The sequence below is a fragment of the Megalobrama amblycephala genome, unplaced genomic scaffold, assembly GCF_018812025.1.
Source record: "Megalobrama amblycephala isolate DHTTF-2021 unplaced genomic scaffold, ASM1881202v1 scaffold522, whole genome shotgun sequence".
NCBI classification, from domain to species: Eukaryota; Metazoa; Chordata; class Actinopteri; order Cypriniformes; family Xenocyprididae; genus Megalobrama; species Megalobrama amblycephala.
The window spans coordinates 126,424-145,376 of NW_025953436.1; the positions used below are offsets into that span (position 1 = coordinate 126,424).

The window sequence follows — 18,953 nt, forward strand, 5'->3', positions numbered from 1 at the left end:
ATTATGTTAATTATAAATGCTGAATCTAATTTCTGTTTTCAAAGTTTGACATTTAATGAAAACATCGTTCGCAGGGCAGTGGACGGTCAGTGCTGACCAGTCGATTTTAATGTCAAGTCAAACCTCAAAACATCTTTCTTCAGAAATGTAATAACGCAGGGCAGCCAGTGCTCCTCTCTAGAGTTCATTTTCCTCATTAACATGTTACACTGAAAAAAAATCTGTTTGGATTTAAAAAGGCAAATGCTTGAGAGCCTGTATTAGATCATTAATGCAGTGATTATGTTTCTAGCATTTTTATGTTTGAGAACACTTCTTACCCTAATTGATGGAGTGTGTAGCTTTTCATTTCTTAAACATGTAGGAAGACACATCATGGCCATATTCCAGGATGAACTCAAGATTCATCAGGCTCAAACTGTGAGATTGGTTGAAGAATCATTTTCACACATGAATTGGCACCTCTGAATCCAGACCTTAAATTCATTGAAAGTTTCTGGGATGTGCTGTAGGAGACTTTAGAGAGTCTCTTGCATTGTCAGTACAAGATCTTGAACAGAAATGTATGCACCTCTTGAAGAAAATAACATTTATTTCCATCTCCCAATGTGGTCATGATGTGTCTTCCTACATGGCTGTTTAAGAAATGAAAAGCAACACACTTCATCAGTTAGGGTTAAAAGAACTGTTCTCAAACATCTGTCATGCTAAAAACATAATCCTAGAATTAATGATCCACTCCTAGACTCTTAGAGGGTTAGTTCACCCAAAAACGAAAATTCTGTCATTAATTACTCACCCTCATGTCGTCCACACCCGTAAGACCTTTGTTCATCTTCAGAACACAAATCAACATCTTTTTGATGAAATCTGAGCAATTTCTGTCCCTCCATTGACAGCTTACGCAACTACTGTGATGCTTCAAAACATACATAAAGAGATCATAAAACTAATCCATATGGATTGAGTGATTTAGTCCATATTTTCTGAAGAGACTCAATCACTTTTTATGATGAACAGATTGAATTTAGGCTTTTATTCACATATAAACATTGATCAACTCGGAAGCTCAAGCATGTTTGCTTGACATGCAAGAACCAATGAGGTTCATTCTCATGTTACGCAGCACGTTTGATCTTCAGCAAGAACCAATGAAGTTCATTCTCGTGTTACGCAGCACGTTTGATCTTCACAAGAACCAATGAGGTTCATTCTCGTGTTACGCATCACGTTTGAGCTTCAGCGAAGAACCAATGAGGTTCATTCTCGTGTTACGCAGCACGTTTGAGCTTCACAAGAACCAATGAGGTTCATTCTCGTGTTACGCATCACGTTTGAGCTTCAGCAAGAACCAATGAGGTTCATTCTCGTGTTACGCATCACGTTTGAACTTCAGCGAGAACCAATGAGGTTCATTCTCGTGTTACGCAGCACGTTTGAGCTTCAGTGAGAACCAATGAGGTTCATTCTCATGTTGTGCAGCACGTTTGAACTTCAGCGAGAACCAATGAGGTTCATTCTCGTGTTACGCAGCATGTTTGATCTTCAGTGAGAACCAATGAGGTTCATTCTCGTGTTACGCATCACGTTTGAGCTTCACAAGAACCAATGAGGTTCATTCTCGTGTTACGCATCACGTTAGAGCTTCAGCAAGAACCAATGAGGTTCATTCTGGTGTTACGCAGCACGTTTGAGCTTCAGTGAGAACCAATGAGGTTCATTCTCATGTTGTGCAGCACGTTTGAACTTCAGCGAGAACCAATGAGGTTCATTCTCGTGTTACGCATCACGTTTGAGCTTCACAGAACCAATGAGGTTCATTCTCGTGTTACGCAGCACGTTTGAGCTTCTTCAAGAACCAATGAGGTTCATTCTCGTGTTACGCATCACGTTTGAGCTTCACAAGAACCAATGAGGTTCATTCTCATGTTACGCAGCACGTTTGATCTTCAGCAAGAACCAATGAAGTTCATTCTCGTGTTACGCATCACGTTTGAGCTTCAGCAAGAACCAATGAGGTTCATTCTGGTGTTACGCAGCACGTTTGAACTTCAGCGAGAACCAATGAGGTCATTCTCGTGTTACGCAGCAGTTTGATCTTCAGAAAGAACCAACGAGGTTCATTCTGGTTACGCAGCACGTTTGACTTCAGTGAGAACAACGAGGTTCATTCTGGTGTTACGCAGCACATTTGAGCTTCACAAGAACCAATGAGGTTCATTCTCATGTTACGCAGCACGTTTGAGCTTCAGCAGGAACCAACGAGGTTCATTCTCGTGTTACGCATCACGTTTGAGCTTCCGCAAGAACCAATGAGGTTCATTCTGGTGTTACGCAGCACGTTTGAGCTTCCTCAAGAACCAATGAGGTTCATTCTGGTGTTACGCAGCACGTTTGAGCTTCAGCGAGAACCAATGAGGTTCATTCTCGTGTTACGCATCACGTTTGAACTTCAGCGAGAACCAATGAGGTTCATTCTCGTGTTACGCATCACGTTTGAGCTTCACAAGAACCAATGAGGTTCATTCTGGTGTTACGCATCACGTTTGAGCTTCAGCAAGAACCAATGAGGTCATTCTCGGTGTTACGCAGCACGTTTGAGCTTCAGTGAGAACCAACGAGGTTCATTCTGGTGTTACGCAGCACGTTTGAGCTTCAGCAAGAACCAATGACGTTCATTCTCATGTTACGCAGCACGTTTGATCTTCAGAAAGAACCAACGAGGTTCATTCTCGTGTTACGCATCACGTTTGAGCTTCACAAGAACCAATGAGGTTCATTCTCGTGTTACGCATCACGTTTGAGCTTCGCAAGAACCAACGAGGTTCATTCTGGTGTTACGCAGCACGTTTGAGCTTCAGCAAGAACCAACGAGGTTCATTCTCGTGTTACGCATCACGTTTGAGCTTCCGCAAGAACCAATGAGGTTCATTCTGGTGTTACACAGCACGTTTGAGCTTCACAAGAACAAGACGTTCATTCCGTGTTACGCACACGTTTGATCTTCAGGAGAACCAACGAGGTTCATTCTGGTGTTACGCAGCACATTTGAGCTTCACAAGAACCAATGAGGTTCATTCTCATGTTACGCAGCACGTTTGAGCTTCAGCAGGAACCAACGAGGTTCATTCTCGTGTTACGCATCACGTTTGAACTTCAGCAAGAACCAATGAGGTTCATTCTCGTGTTACACAGCATGTTTGAGCTTCGCAAGAACCAACGAGGTTCATTCTGGTGTTACGCAGCACGTTTGAGCTTCAGCAAGAACCAATGACGTTCATTCTCATGTTACGCAGCACGTTTGAACTTCAGTGAGAACCAACGAGGTTCATTCTCGTGTTACGCATCACGTTTGAGCTTCAGCAAGAACCAATGAGGTTCATTCTCGTGTTACGCAGCACGTTTGAGCTTCAGCGAGAACCAACAAAGTTCATTCTCGTGTTACGCAGCACGTTTGAACTTCAGTGAGAACCAACGAGGTTCATTCTGGTGTTACGCAGCACGTTTGAGCTTCACAAGAACCAATGACGTTCATTCTCATGTTACGCAGCACGTTTGATCTTCAGAAAGAACCAACGAGGTTCATTCTCGTGTTACGCATCACGTTTGAACTTCAGCAAGAACCAATGAGGTTCATTCTCGTGTTACGCAGCACGTTTGAACTTCAGCAAGAACCAATGAGGTTCATTCTCGTGTTACGCAGCACGTTTGAGCTTCACAAGAACCAATGAGGTTCATTCTCGTGTTACGCATCACGTTTGAGCTTCAGCAAGAACCAATGAGGTTCATTCTCGTGTTACGCAGCACGTTTGAGCTTCAGCAAGAACCAACGAGGTTCATTCTCATGTTACGCAGCACGTTTGAGCTTCAGTGAGAACCAACGAGGTTCATTCTCGTGTTACGCAGCACGTTTGAGCTTCACAAGAACCAATGACGTTCATTGTCATGTTACGCAGCACGTTTGTTCTTCAGAAAGAACCAACGAGGTTCATTCTCATGTTACGCAGCACGTTTGAGCTTCAGCAAGAACCAACGAGGTTCATTCTCATGTTACGCAGCACGTTTGAGCTTCAGTGAGAACCAACGAGGTTCATTCTCGTGTTACGCAGCACATTTGAGCTTCACAAGAACCAATGACGTTCATTGTCATGTTACGCAGCACGTTTGTTCTTCAGAAAGAACCAACGAGGTTCATTCTCGTGTTACGCATCACGTTTGAGCTTCCGCAAGAACCAATGAGGTTCATTCTGGTGTTACGCATCACGTTTGAGCTTCCTCAAGAACCAATGAGGTTCATTCTGGTGTTACGCAGCACGTTTGAGCTTCAGCAAGAACCAATGAGGTTAATTCTCGTGTTACGCATCACGTTTGAGCTTCCGCAAGAACCAATGAGGTTCATTCTGGTGTTACGCATCACGTTTGAGCTTCAGCAAGAACCAACGAGGTTCATTCTCGTGTTACGCAGCACGTTTGAGCTTCCTCAAGAACCAATGAGGTTCATTCTTCAGCAAGAGGTTTGTTCTCGTGTCAAGCAAGTTCTGTGTGTTCGCTGATCAATGTTTATATGTGAATAAGAGACTAACTTTAATCTGTTCATCAAATAAAGTGATCCAGTCTCTTCAGAAAATTTGGACTAAATCAATTCATATGGATTAGTTTTATGATCTCTTTATGAACTGTCTGAAGTATCAAAGTGGTAGTTGTGTAGCTGTCAAAGGAGGGACAGACCGGTTCACGTGCCGCTTGAACTGAGGCGCTACAGTGATTGGTCATGCCACATTAAAGAGCGCCAAAATGGTATTTATTTGAATATTGTAGTAAAATTGACAGAATTTGAAAGCTGAGACTTAGTTTTATGTAACCTGCTCCGTCTTGTCTGTCGACGCGCAGTCAGTGTCCTCTTTCCTCTGTAATGTTTTTTCATTGTGTGAGAAAATGACTATTTTAAACATTTTTCTAATTTTTGCATAATAAACATGCAGTTGTTATAACCGACTGTGGAATGATGGCAGGGGAATGTTTGTACTCGTAAAAGTTGATTTGTCACAGCAGGGTTACCGACATAAAGTGCAGATGAAATGTCATAGAAAATGGTGAGAAGAAATTCACAAAGACATAGTGAGCAGTTTCAGCACACGTCAAATCCAGCATATAAATTTGAATTCTTTAAAATAACCTATTTGACAGTAATCAGACTTGTGGAAAGGCATGAAATCAGTGCTGGAATCATCATCATCATCATCATTCACATGTGGATTCAAACTCACCCATGATGAATATGTGATGTTCACTGCTTCATAACACATCAGTCATCTTATAAATCAGACTCAAGCAGACTAAATATTAAGTAAATGTGACCTTTTGAGGGTCAGCTTGTGGCCTCACCTTATAAACTACTAAAGCTTGTTCTGTTGTGAATCTGCTGGGCTAATGACCTTTGTTAGCATCATTATCTCAGGTGGAGTTCATTAAAAGCCACACTTTTCAATACAGATCAAGCTCAGGCGGTTTCTCCTGGAACACCAACAGTTCATAACTAAACATGATTGTACTGAAAAGTGCCTTTGAATGAAGGGTTTCTGAATTAATTCCTGTTTGTGATGCTTGAGTTCAGGTGATGATGATGGTCGTTTCACTGCATTACTAGTATTACTAGAGTTCCTCTTTTACACAATGACCTCTGACACACAATTAAAAAGGTCAAGGAATATTTCAATATTTTAAGTATGATAAAGTGCACTACAGAGAATGACACATGAATGTTAGTGCATCCAAAACCATCGTTCATTGGAAACAGTGTCAGATGATGATGATGATGATGATGATGATGTATTTCAGCGAACAGACTTGCATCATCTCATCCTTCGTCATCCACGCAGTCTGTACTTTTACTGCACCGTAACAGATTCAAAACAAGTAATCCTGACAGGTGAAATATGAATGCCATCTGAAATATAGATCAGACCAGAAGAAGAATGGTGGAAATGTTCAGGCAACGTGATCCAATAATTTACAATTTTATTAAATCTGTCGATGAAAAACAAGGGACGCAGTAGTCGACGTTGGGAAGAACAGTCAGCATGGCTGCGTGAGACACATCAGGGGCTTTCGGTGCAAAAATTCATCATCATAATCACTATTATTGCAAAAACGTCCAAGAAAGTTCATGACTGTCACATGATCCTCACAGAGCAGCACGAGTCAATGTCATGAAGGAAGTGAGAACCAATTAAAAACAAACAAAGACAAAACACAATCACCTTATTACGACTAAACTCTGTCACTGTCACAACATCAGAGAACTTCTTTTCTTTTTAAATGAATTTAAATATTTTTAAAAATATTTCACCATCTACTTTTATTGCGAAAATAGGCAACTGGACTAACTGTGATGATGATGATGATGATGTATTTAGAGCAGCGTCAGCTCGTCTCCATGACGGCCGAAGCCATTATGCTAGTCTCCATGACAACAGCCGCCATGATGCTCGTCTCCATGACGACCGCTGCCATAATGCTCGTCTCCATGACGACCGCCACCGTAATACGTGTCTCCATGACGACCGCCACCGTGATGCTTGTCTCCTAACAGCGATGTGTGTTTATCTTGCGCTCAAGCAGTTGCGAGTTTTTGGACAGTTTGATGGATCTCTGTACATCAGTAAGTTTCCCTGAACAAAACGTACAAACACAAGTGCGGCCTCATTAAAACGGGACGCCCGTCCTGCCAGAGAAAGTGCAGAAAGTCATAAGTGCGGCAGATGCACCGCTGTAGAATCAGGAATGTTGTCGTTGGAACTGGGAGATTGAAAGCTCTGAATAAAAACATAAAACCAGTCGAGGAACTCAACGGCGTGAACGCAGAAATGTCCATCCATCCGTCTCTCCACAAACCAAAGCATCTCTTTCTGGATTCATGTTTTCCAGAGGCAGTGTGTGTGTGTGTGTGTGTGTGTGAGAGGTTTGTAAACAGCTCCGTTGCAGAACCTGATTAGACAGTAGGGCGAAAGGAGGCGGGGCTTCATGCAGAGCGTCTCAGGTGGGCTTCCTGAATGTCAGAAACATCAACTAGCAGTCTGTTACTCTCACACACACACACATTCACTGTTGTGACAGTAACTCTCAAATTCAGTCACTGAGACGAACCGTTACATTACAGACTGACTGCTCACATATATTAATCTGTCAATTAATTCATCTGTATAAATGTTTGTTTTTCTAGGACATTCACTAGAGTTTAACTGAAGGCCTCGAGAAGAAACTGAGTTCCACGAGTTCTAAACCTTACCAAAAACCCCCTGTCCTGTTTCTTAAAATTAAACACCTTAAAATGTCATGAGAATGAATCACATAAAAGTAATTTTTATCTGTCAGATAAAGTGAAATGATCTCACTTTCTGTGTTCAGTCTGTAAAATTCTGTTGAATGAGGTCGAGGAAGACGGTGAATGAAGCTTCAGGTAAAGACAGGCTTGTTTCTCCCGTGTGTGCGTGTGTGTGTGTGTGTGTGTGTGTGTTGAAGCCCACCCTCGTCTCTCTGAAGCCCCTCGTCTCTGGTTCTTCCTCTCAAATGACGGTGGGCTGCAGTTTAGGACAGGGCCGCAGGGGGGCGTCAATGAGTCTGAAGGACAAAAGTGCTACGAGTTCAGCCAGGGGTGGTTGAGGCATTCTGAAGCGGAGGCTCGTTTCTCTGGCACCATCTCCAGCATGGGCAACAGGAAGTGCGTGAAGTGACCGGCGTCCTCGGCCGACCAGCCGTATTTTTCCACCAGCACGTCGAACAGAGACCAGGGCTTGAGTTTCGTGATGTGCCGCAGCTCACCTGCAGAGAGAGACGCACTAGATCAGCTGCTGCAGGGACTAACACTGCTGCAAGACACACCCACATTATTACTACAAGACACTCCCATATTATTATTGCAAGACCCACCCACATTACTGCAAGACCCACCCCCATTATTACTGTAAGACCCGCCCACATTATTACTGCAAGACACGCCCCAATTATTACTGAAAGACCCGCCCCCATTACTGCAAGACACGCCCCAAATATTACTGAAAGACTCGCCCCCATTACTGCAAGACACACCCCAATTATTACTGAAAGACACACCCACATTATTACTGTAAGACCCGCCCACATTACTGCAAGACACGCCCCAAATATTACTGAAAGACTCGCCCCATTATTACTGCAAGACACGCCCCAATTATTACTGAAAGACCCGCCCCCATTACTGCAAGACACACCCCAATTATTACTGAAAGACACACCCACATTATTACTGTAGGACCCGCCCCATTATTACTGCAAGACACGCCCCCATTATTACTGTAAGACCCGCCCACATTATTGCTGTAAAACACGCCCCAATTATTACTGCAACACACGCCCCATTATTACTGCAAGACCCGCCCCCAGGTTTGAAGGTGTAAATGAAAGGGTCCTGAAGGAGGAGACGTCACACTGCAGAGTTACGGTTACCTTTCTTTGAGAAGAACTCACGGCTGTATTTTCCTGCTGCGATGATCTTGCGGGGGATTTTTCCCAGTAACTCCATAATCAGAGCGATGTGGTCTGACCACCAAACACACACACACAACATCAGTTATTCATGCAGCGGTGCAGGAGGACGGACGGACGCGTCTGCCGTCACACACACACTGACGTCTGGGTCACACCAGCACAGTTCGGCTCACACACCCGTTTGTCATTAAAGGGTCATGAAATGGAAAATCCAGATATCCTTGATATCTGCACAGATAAGACGTTACTCTACAATAACACTAACACTAACTGAAGTTCACCAATCACAGCTCTGGCTGTTTGTGGATGAAAAATGAACATGTAACCTCCAAAAACATCTCATAAAGATGGGAAAATGCATTTCATGACTCTTTAAAATCAAGGCATATAAGCGCAGTGTTGTCTGTGTGTGCGGCGGACGCTCGATCCGTCACTCCCTCTGAGTCTAACACTACCTCTCCGGTTGAAGAACTCCCGGGAATATTTTCCAGAAAGAGCAAAGTGTCGAGGAATGCAGCCAAGAAGCTCTATGATGTGAGCTATATGATCTACAGGAGAGAGAAAGAGGAAGAGGAGGGAAGGAGGGAAGGAGGGAAGCGTGGCGGGAAATTAGAGAGGAAGAGACCAGAAGGGAGAAAGCGGAAGAGCCGGGAGTTTAGTATCAGCTAGAAACACTCTAAACACGTTCTGACATCAATGCTAACGGTTACGCTGGGATTTAAACTTCGTCCTGAGTGACAGTGAAGGACAGAGAGAAGATCAACAGAGTCCAGAGCGAGTGACAGAGTCAGGTGTTCAGAATGGAATACTAGTGTACCGCACACCTGTCACATGACCTCATCATGTGTACTTCAGAAAGTGGCTGAAGTAACAGCGGATCACCGTCTCTGTGTAATGCTTGATTGTGATTGGTCACTGGTGTCATTCTGTGGTCCAGAGACCCTAAACTGTATAACTGATTGTTTCAGTGTTAGATTCATGTTTCACACTCTCTTCCTTCACATGGATTGATTTATTCATTAAGTGGTCATGTGATAATGTCCAGTCAGCTGGTCTCTTCTGGCCTCGTCAGGGATGCCGTTAATTTTAAGATAATGACCGTCTGACTGTCCGGTACATATTTTGCAATTTTAATCCATTTTTAAACAATCAAAGGAGTGGAGATGATGGAAGAGCTCGCAGTGGTCACAGAATCAGATTCTGTCATCAGAGGAGGGGTCAGCAGCGGTGTGAACTGAACTCCATCCTGAACATCTGCTGAGCAGCGCACACATCTGCAGGCTGAACGTACCTTCATCACGAGAGTAGTCTTCCCCCGAGTGCGGCTCGAACAGATAGTCTCCGGTGGCCAACTCGAACGCCTGCGGACGACAGAAGAGATGAAGCGCTCTGAACGACAGACATGAAGGCAGCTGACAGCAGGCCGGCGCTCACCATGCAGGCCGTGCTCCATATGTCGGCCGGTGTGCTGTATCCCGCGCCGATCAGAACCTCGATAGAGCGGTACTGCCGCGTCTGGATGTCCTCAGTGAAGTGTTTGTGCTGGAAATGCAACCGCACGTCACATCTACAAGGATTTGCACACAGCTCACCTATTCACAATCATATGGACATTTCCGGTGTCTTACCACCCAGCATGCATTGCCCAGATCAGCGATTTTGACTCTCAGAACGTCTGCATTCCGCGGATCCAGAGGATTCACCAGCAGATCGGCGGCTCGGAGCCTCGTCGCTGGACAGACAGACAGAGTGTTTATCAGCCTTCATCATCATACAGCAGTGGTGTCAGTGTGTGTGAAGTGCGTCTGACCTTTGGGCGTGTCTCCGGTGCTGGACGACGACACCGTTCGGCTGCGGTCGCTGTTTGTGCTGAGAGCCTGGGCCTCGTCTGGCACGCCGTCGGGCGGCGCGGGATCCAGCGGCAGCTCGGGGAAGCGCGGTGTGGTGCCGCGGTGCCGCGCTCCGTTGGTGAGTCCGGCCATTTCTCCGTTGTAAAGTTCGTAGGAGGCGTCGGAAGTCTCGCGGTCGGTCGTGCTGATCTCCGATTCCACCAGGGGGCAGAGGAGCGGCGAGGACAGCGGCACGCTGGGAGCCGGCGGCGACAGATGCTCCTGCGTACCCATGATCACGTGACCGTTGGTTTTAGAGGTGTCATTGTGCTCTTGGCCTTCATCGTCTGCCTCCTCCTCCTCATCCTCATCCTCCTCCTCATCATCATCATCATCATCATCGTCATAATCTTCATCCTCATCCTCATCCTCTTCTTCATCCTCTTGTCTCTCTGCCGTCTCTTTCGGTGCATCTGTTTCTTCCTCGTTCGGACACTCGTGCGTCTCCGGCTCGTCCCTGGCGCTCTGTGAGGGCGTGGCTTCCCTTTCCTCTTCCTCTGCTTTATCCTCCCCTTCCTCTCTCACATCTTCATTTCCATCCCGCTCTTCATGTTCTCCTGAGTTTTCCTGCTCCTCCTGCTGTCCGGGTGGAGTGTGTGTGCGTGACTCTTCTTCAGCGGGACAGTCGGGAGCGGACAGGACGTCACCATCTTCCTCATTCTCCTCAATGTCCTGCTGATCCTGATCCGGTTCTGCACCTGAGAGACACAGAGACATCAGCTCACAAACACACACAATCAAACTTTATGTCTTCATTATTGTGAAGAACTACAGCAGCAGCAGATCTGATAGGCCATCGGTCAGACAATGAAGAAATGAATTCAGAAACAGATTCAGAAGATCTGATTATAGAAGATCAGACCATCTTCACACTGCATCCACCAACACAGACGTACAGAAGGCCTTTGATTCAACAAGCAAACAAACACAACGAACATGTTCACATTATGCGATGACGAAGCGAGGCGTCCTCTTGTGAAGCACGAATTTCACAAACTGCAGCAGTTTTTACCAGGTTAGTTCCCACATCCTTTATAAGCTACTGCTACATCCTGATGAAGCTCCAAATGGCCTTCATCATGTTCGTTCATGTTACTTCCCTGTATTTATTAACAGGAAGGTATGTATCCATCCATATACTGTACATGTACTGTATGTATGTGAGATGTGAATCTACTCTTTTGTTCCTTTGTCAAATAATGAACAGTAATAAATAGTTCAAAAAGAACTGATCCTGGTTCAAGCACATGTCATGTGAGCTGTGACTGATCATTGATGATATATTGAAGGTTAAAGGTTGTTCTGTTCACCAGCAGAAGTGAGCAGGCAGACGGTCACTCACATGTGTGGTTGGTGAGTCTGACGGGCCGCTCCTTCTCTCCCTCGGCCTCCTCGTCCTCATCAGCATCTTCATCATCCTCTTCGTCTTCCTCGCTGTCCACCAGCACCAGGGTGGGGCTGTGGGCGGAGTTTGAGGCTCCACCCGCTCTCTGTTTCTCCGCCTCTCGCTCCAGAGCTTCGATCTCCAGCATACGTCTCTCCAGAAGCTCCGCCTGCCGCTTCTGCTTCTTCTTCAGCTTCTTCTTTTTGTTTTTGGAGATCTTCCCCACCTGTAGGAGGCGCCAAACCACAGAAAACAGCTCAAACAAACACACTTCCACCAGAGACGGCCCTCTCTTTCAGCACATGATCAGTCAGTCAATATCAACACATCCACTACACTTCCTACAGTGACGGAACAGCTGGTCACTCAGTGTAACACTGCCGCCAACATGACATGCTCTTTTAATTATAAAAATTCACATTGCCATGTGACTTGGTTCAGTTTTATAAAAACTGGATTTCATGTGTTTGTTACATGCGGTTCAGACTACAAAAAATGAAGTTGAGTAGTCAGTGTGACTAAAGGTTTCTTTAGTAAATGTTCCTGTATGTAATATGTACAACTACACACAAACTGCAGTCTGATGTGAAACAGCTGTGTGTGTGTGTGTGTGTGTACAGCAGTTCGTCACTGACCTGTTTGAGTTGAGGAGCCGTGCTGACTGCAAACAAACACAGATACACAGAGTCAGAAGGTCACATTCATCATGTTTGTACAGATGACAGAAATCAGGGAGGAAACAGAGGAATACCAGCGGATCCTGACGGCGGCGGCGCTCCTGCTTTCTGCCACTCCGTGGCCTCGACCGCCATCCTGCGCACGAAGGCGTCGTCCACACACATGAGGATGTTCTCCGGCTTGATGTCCGTGTGGATGATCTTACACTTGCTGTGAAGGTAATCCAGCCCCTGCAGAACCTGACCAACACCACAGACACGTCAGATCACCTGACTGAAGTCCATAATGCTAACCCAAGTAACCGTCCTAACTGCCCAGACTGCGACACACAAGACATAGTCTGTCACTTGCGTTCGTTTCTGATGTTCTCGTAGCTCCGCCCACAGTGAAACCTTATTGGCTCAAACTTAAATCTCCACCCAGCTGAATATGAAGCATCAAATACATTCTGATTCTGTTGTTTCATGAAGTACTTTCACTCGATTTTGGGTTAGTTTGTGTCAGTGAGGGAAGTGTGAGTGATTACCTGTCTGATGATGCTCTTGACGCAGGGTAACGGCAAACCCTGATAATTAGACTTGATGATCCACTTGAGCAAATGATGACCGAGAACTTCAAACACCATACACACATCTGAGAACCAGAGTTAAAGAAAACCACGACTGACACACACATCTGAAGACAGCACACACACACAGACTGTGAGGATACGAATCCCGTTCACCCCTGAGATCTTGAAGTCGTCTATGAGTTGAACAACCATGTCCTTATTAGGATCATCAGGATCCGTCTCACGCACCTGAGAGAGAGAGAGAGAGAGACAGGTGTGTGAAGGAAGGAAATGTCTGAATCCAGTGATCATGTCACATCCGTGTGCGTGTGTATGTGTGTGTGTAGTAGTAGATACTCACACATCTGAGTAATTTAATTTCATCCAGTGCCGTCTCTGTGTAGTGCTGTGCGCTCTTCACGACCTTCATCGCAACAAAACGCTTTGCTCTGATAAACACACACAAACACGGGTTTTACTCACACACACACACACACACACACACACACACACACATACACACACAGACACACACAGACACACACAGACACACACACACACACACACACACACACACACACACACACACACACACACACACAGCATTGGCAGCACTGGTGACGTGTTACCAAAGTCCCTTTAAGGGAAGTCATTTGACTCGGCGGCCATCTTTGAAGCGCCTCTCGGCAGTTTCGGTCATGTGAGTGCAGCTCGTATCTCTTTGAACAGGGAAATGTCAAATTCTCCAAAGATGTTCACCAAGCTTCATATTTAAAATCACCAATGAAATTTGACAACGGTATCAAATATGTTGGTTCTCAAATAGCGTTAAAAAGCTTGTTTTTCAGGTTGGTCCAGCCAATGCACATGTGACGTCATAAGCACACGTGAACATGACTGATCGCAGTGATGCGATGTCTTTACCAATCAATGATTGGCTCTTTTATTTAGAAGGCGGGATTTATTCCGCCATATTGAGCGTTGCACTTTCTCCCGTTCATAAGTAACAGGAGTGCACGACTTTGTGTATTTAAAGTCCGGCGTTACTCACTGAATATCCCAGCACAGCCAGACGGTGGAGAAGTGACCCCAGCCCAGCTTCCGGATCACATGGTATCTGCCGTTGAAAAGGTCCCCTATCTTGACGGGATGGTATCCTCCTGCGGCACAGAGAAAGACGATACAGTCCACTGATGCTACATGCAGAAACGGGAGAATTCGGCTAATGTTTCTTCAGCTTGAAGTAAAGAAGAGCTCAACTGTACGGCTGGTGTCCTCAAACAGCACTTACGGTTATTAAGAGTCTGTTTTGACACATGATTCAGTCGGCTGAGTTGGTCCCACCTTTTCCAGCACAGGTTTCTTTCACACTGTCTCTATACCACCATAACTACATTACCGCTCACGCAGAGATGATGACAAATGAGAACTATATCTACACCCCAAAAATAACTTATTTAACACTCGCAACATTTCACGTTCAGTGATGACAGAAAAACAACTTGAGGCTGGAAACTCGTACACCTGCGAATAACCAGAGATGGACATAAAAGCATGAAAATGTATTTAAAATAAAAATATTATACCTCGGTTGGAATTTATCAAATAAAAGTGTGAAAAAAAAAAAGTATTTAAATACAAATACAGATTTTTTATTTTTTTGAAAATACGTGTGAAATTGAAATTCAGCGACGCATCACTGTTGGGCTGAAATCTGCATCTGTTCTGAATGCGAAGAACATTTTGGTGCGTAGAACTGCTTCATTTCACCTACTGAACCACCAGCTGTTCAAAAAGACTGCTTTTGTCTGTGCACCATTTCTGTTTCTGATCAGGTGACACTGCAGCCTATTACTCTTGGTGAACACTGCTAAATAAATCATGTGTAAAACTGTAGGGATGGGCGAATAACCAAAATCAAGATATAAGTAATTTTCACAGTAACAATATATATCATGATTTTTTTCTGGAAATAAGATTGTTACGATACCAAAATTTTAGATAACAGTCAAATTTCATAATTCTCAATACCAGTTTAGATGCCTCAGCAAAAAATGTAACGTAAATTTTAACTTCTGGAAAGTGGGCGGGGAGCAGCAGCTCATTTGCATTTAAAGACACAAGCATGAAAACAGTTTTCCTTCCACTAAAAAATGGCCATTTACGTCATGACTGATGTATTTTGAGCTGAAACTTCACAGACACATTCTGGGGACACTTTCTGCATCCTGTAAAGAGGGGCAGAACTGGTCCCCTTTAAAAACTCATTTAGTCATTAAGTATGTCCCTATTAATCATTCGTTCAGGTTTCTTTATCGCTCTAACGTGTCAATAACTCCTGCCCACTAAAAGCTGCACGGATATATTTGCATACCGTGATATATAAACAACATAAAAAATCCATTCACACTTTATATCATTGCCATGATATAGCTTATATCGTATCACCCAGTCCTAGCAAACTGTAAACACTTTTGACCAGCAACAGATGAACTATCAGTTTCAACACATGGCCAACACTGTTTTCCCTGTGCCAGCGCTCTTTTATTCCTTCATGATAACTGAAGTCAAATCTGAATGATCGTAATCAACAAGCAGAATCGACCATGACATCGTCATCTTATTAACGCAGATAATTCGCTCACCCATTCCTACATGGAGGCGTACGGCTGCAGCTCACTGCATGAGCGTTCGGGGTCTGAACGAGTCGATACAGGAAATCAGCAGCCTAATAAAGAGGTTGACTGGATCTTATGTGTGTATTTAAATACAAATTACATTTGGGGATTTTAAAAACTTTGAAATACAAAATACAAAGTAGCATTTCATATTTCAAATACATATATCCCTGCCCATAATGAGGCATAAATCGCGTCAGTGTCAGTCTCTGCGGAGACTCTCCTGACGGACAGACGGAGATGTGTGTATTACCTTTGCAGTAGTCGGCCGGATCCTCCTGCTCTTCATCATCAGAGCCCAGAATCTCCTCCTCCGGCTCCGGCGGGGCCACGGGCTCGGGTGGGGGGGTGGTGGAGGAGGAGGAGGAGGAGGAGGAGGAGGAGGAGGAGTGGATGGAACCTTCTGTGTGTCGGGCCTACAGAAACACACACACACACACACACACACACAGCGGTCAGACCCCGTCTCAAAGCGCACAGAACACCTTCATCCTGTTGCCATAGAAACTACAGACACGAATCTAGAATCCAGCTTGACATAAAATTCATTCTTTAAGAGTAAAACACATGCAGACATTAACGTTCACTCAGCTAAAGAGGAACAAATTTAGTTCAGAGTCTCCATTCACACCCCTCAAACACATTCACAGGCGGGGCGTCACATTCTGACCATCGTGTGTCGAACGAGTCCACAAAACACAGACACACTGAGAGATTTCAGTCTTAAACAGGCTGTTTTTAGTACTGTACCTTTAAGACTTCAATATGCAGAGTAGTCATGTGTCTGAGTACATCTGATTGGCTCAGGTGAGCTGTGGTTACATCTCATCACACACACACACACACACACACATTACCTGTGCCTGGCTCGATGTCGTAATCGCAGTGCACTGAGCGCTAAACCAAACGTCCTGCTGGAACGAGAGTAACTGCGATCCATACTGATGGAGGATATCTGCTGAACGTCCTCTGTCTGACTGACTCTATCCGGAGCGCTCAGGGAACGACAGCGACGCCAGGAATCTCATGACCAACTCACACGCAGTCAAGAAATCACACTCACACACAATCATCTCAGCAGTAGATGTTTTCCAGCGGCAGACGCTGATGTCTAGATAGCACAGACATCAATCTAACTGATGAGGAAACACCAGCGATTCACTCCGAAATGATCCTAACTGCAATAAAGGTCAAAAATCCTCACTGAAGAGTTCAAGTAAGCTGTTTTCACACTTGAATCCTCTTTAAAAGAGCCTCTGAAATGTGTGAAAACACCCTTAATCATTGACAACTATTACAAGAAATACTTCTAGTTCATTATATATTTTAATAAACAAGAGGGGTAGTAACCCTAACCGTAACCCTATTGGTGTATCGATACCTGCAGAAAAACAACTAACAAACTGACTGACAGTAACACACACACACACACACACACACGCACACGCACACACACACACACACGCACACGCACACGCACACGCGCACGCGCACACGCACACGCACACGCACACGCACACACACACACACACAGGTTCACTATCTTAGTGAGGACTCTCCATAGGCGTAATGGTTTTTATACTGTACAAACTGTACATTCTCCCCCCCTACACTACCCCTAACCCATCACAGGAAACTGTCTGCATTTTTACATTTTTAATAAAACATTGTTTAGTGTGTTTTTAAAGCTATTTTAAATATGAGGACTCATGAAATGTCCTCATAAAACATGTTTAGTCGTAATACCAGTGTAATACCCATGTCATTATACACATTTGTGTCCTCATAAATCACAAAAACAAGCACACACACACACACCCTAACCCTAAACTGACCCTTCACCCAATTATAACCTGATCCCTAAAACCAAGTCTTGACCCTCAAACAGGCCTTTAAAAGGCTCGCAGAAAGAGAGGACTGGACAAAGTGTCCTCATTTTACTCTCTTGGTCCTCACGCCGCTGGTCTCAAACTCAAACCGGTCCTCACAAAGACAGCTGTACAAGTACACACACATTCATGCACACAACACACTCTCTCACACACACACACACCTGTCAGGACTGCCTTTGTGAGCTGGTGTCATTTCCACTAACGGGGATCACATGACACGAGACGAACAGCCGTCAGAGAGACAGAAAGTTGATTCAGAAGACTGATGACTCTCATATAGTCACGGTTCACACTGCTGTACTAAAACACACACAGTTATTAGTGATCTTCCTGATCCAGGTGATCACTCCGGACATCTGTGGCCTACACTGGGAACAACAAAACCAGAAAAAACAAGCAGGGTGTCCAAACTCAGTCCAGCTCCCGCTCACCTCAACACCTGCTGGAGGAGTCTGGAGAGAGAGAGCTTGATCAGCCGTTCAGGTGTTTAACTGGATTCGGATCTGAACTCTGCCGGAGCGGGACTGGACACTCCTGCTATGAAGGTATGCTTTCTGAAATCATCTCAGATTTTGTTGGAAGATTTAGTGTTATGCTGGACTGAAAACGGTCTCTAGTGCTGACTGACTGAATATGATCACATTGTTAGTGTTACATTAACTGTTGGCATAAACACCGGACATCTAGCCCGAGTGTGAGCGTCAAACAGCTGACCACAGTCCGTTCACTGACCGCCTGACGTGTGTCACATCTGGAAAGCTCTGGTCAGACTGGCTAACTTTGCCTCAAAAACAAAGGCATGTTCACAATATAACGGGCCGCTACAGTGACTGTGTTCCTGGATGAGACAAAGTTTGACTGAGAGACACTCATCAGAAACTGAAGCAGAGATCAGTGTCAGTCAGATGAACCTCGTCAGCAGGTCTGAGCAGTTGAGTAAACAACACAAACATGGTTGTTGTGTACGACCCACATCATGTGACTACGCTACTAACCCGTCTGTGGCACTCGGGTCTTCTGTTCCCAGACAGATCTGTCATGATGACGTCTCTCTGCTCCTCAACAAATCGGCACATCGACACAGAACTCTCTAGACTGTCCCGACTAACACAGCCTGCTTCACACCTCATTATCCAAGGCCACTCGACTGCTTGATGGGTCAGTTCTCCATAACCTGTTGGTTTCAGACAGATCCTTTTGGAGAAGCGTTTGCCCGTCCTGTCCTACATTATGCCTCTGAGTCACATGGGTCTACTGTAGAGGACACTCATATTTGCTCAAATGACCTCTGAAAACTTTTGCAGGTTCAAGATTCACATCATTTAGGGAAGGCAAACATCTCTGAGATCCCTGTGG

General features: G+C 44.8%; 1 protein-coding gene across 1 annotated transcript in view; it reads right to left on the bottom strand.

Moving 5' to 3' along the window:
• Positions 1-6,001: 6,001 nt before the first annotated feature.
• srpk2 (SRSF protein kinase 2) overlaps positions 6,002-18,953 on the bottom strand; it is a 21,984-nt gene continuing 9,032 nt past the window's right edge. The window contains 16 exon segments of the mRNA XM_048180476.1: positions 6,002-7,821; positions 8,485-8,577; positions 8,982-9,074; positions 9,818-9,887; positions 9,961-10,068; positions 10,155-10,258; positions 10,337-11,113; positions 11,758-12,025; positions 12,435-12,460; positions 12,551-12,716; positions 13,004-13,110; positions 13,189-13,276; positions 13,389-13,476; positions 14,079-14,187; positions 15,959-16,052; positions 16,055-16,121. Coding sequence (XP_048036433.1) covers positions 7,637-7,821; positions 8,485-8,577; positions 8,982-9,074; positions 9,818-9,887; positions 9,961-10,068; positions 10,155-10,258; positions 10,337-11,113; positions 11,758-12,025; positions 12,435-12,460; positions 12,551-12,716; positions 13,004-13,110; positions 13,189-13,276; positions 13,389-13,476; positions 14,079-14,187; positions 15,959-16,052; positions 16,055-16,121 — 2,443 coding nt within the window. The 3' untranslated portion in view covers positions 6,002-7,636.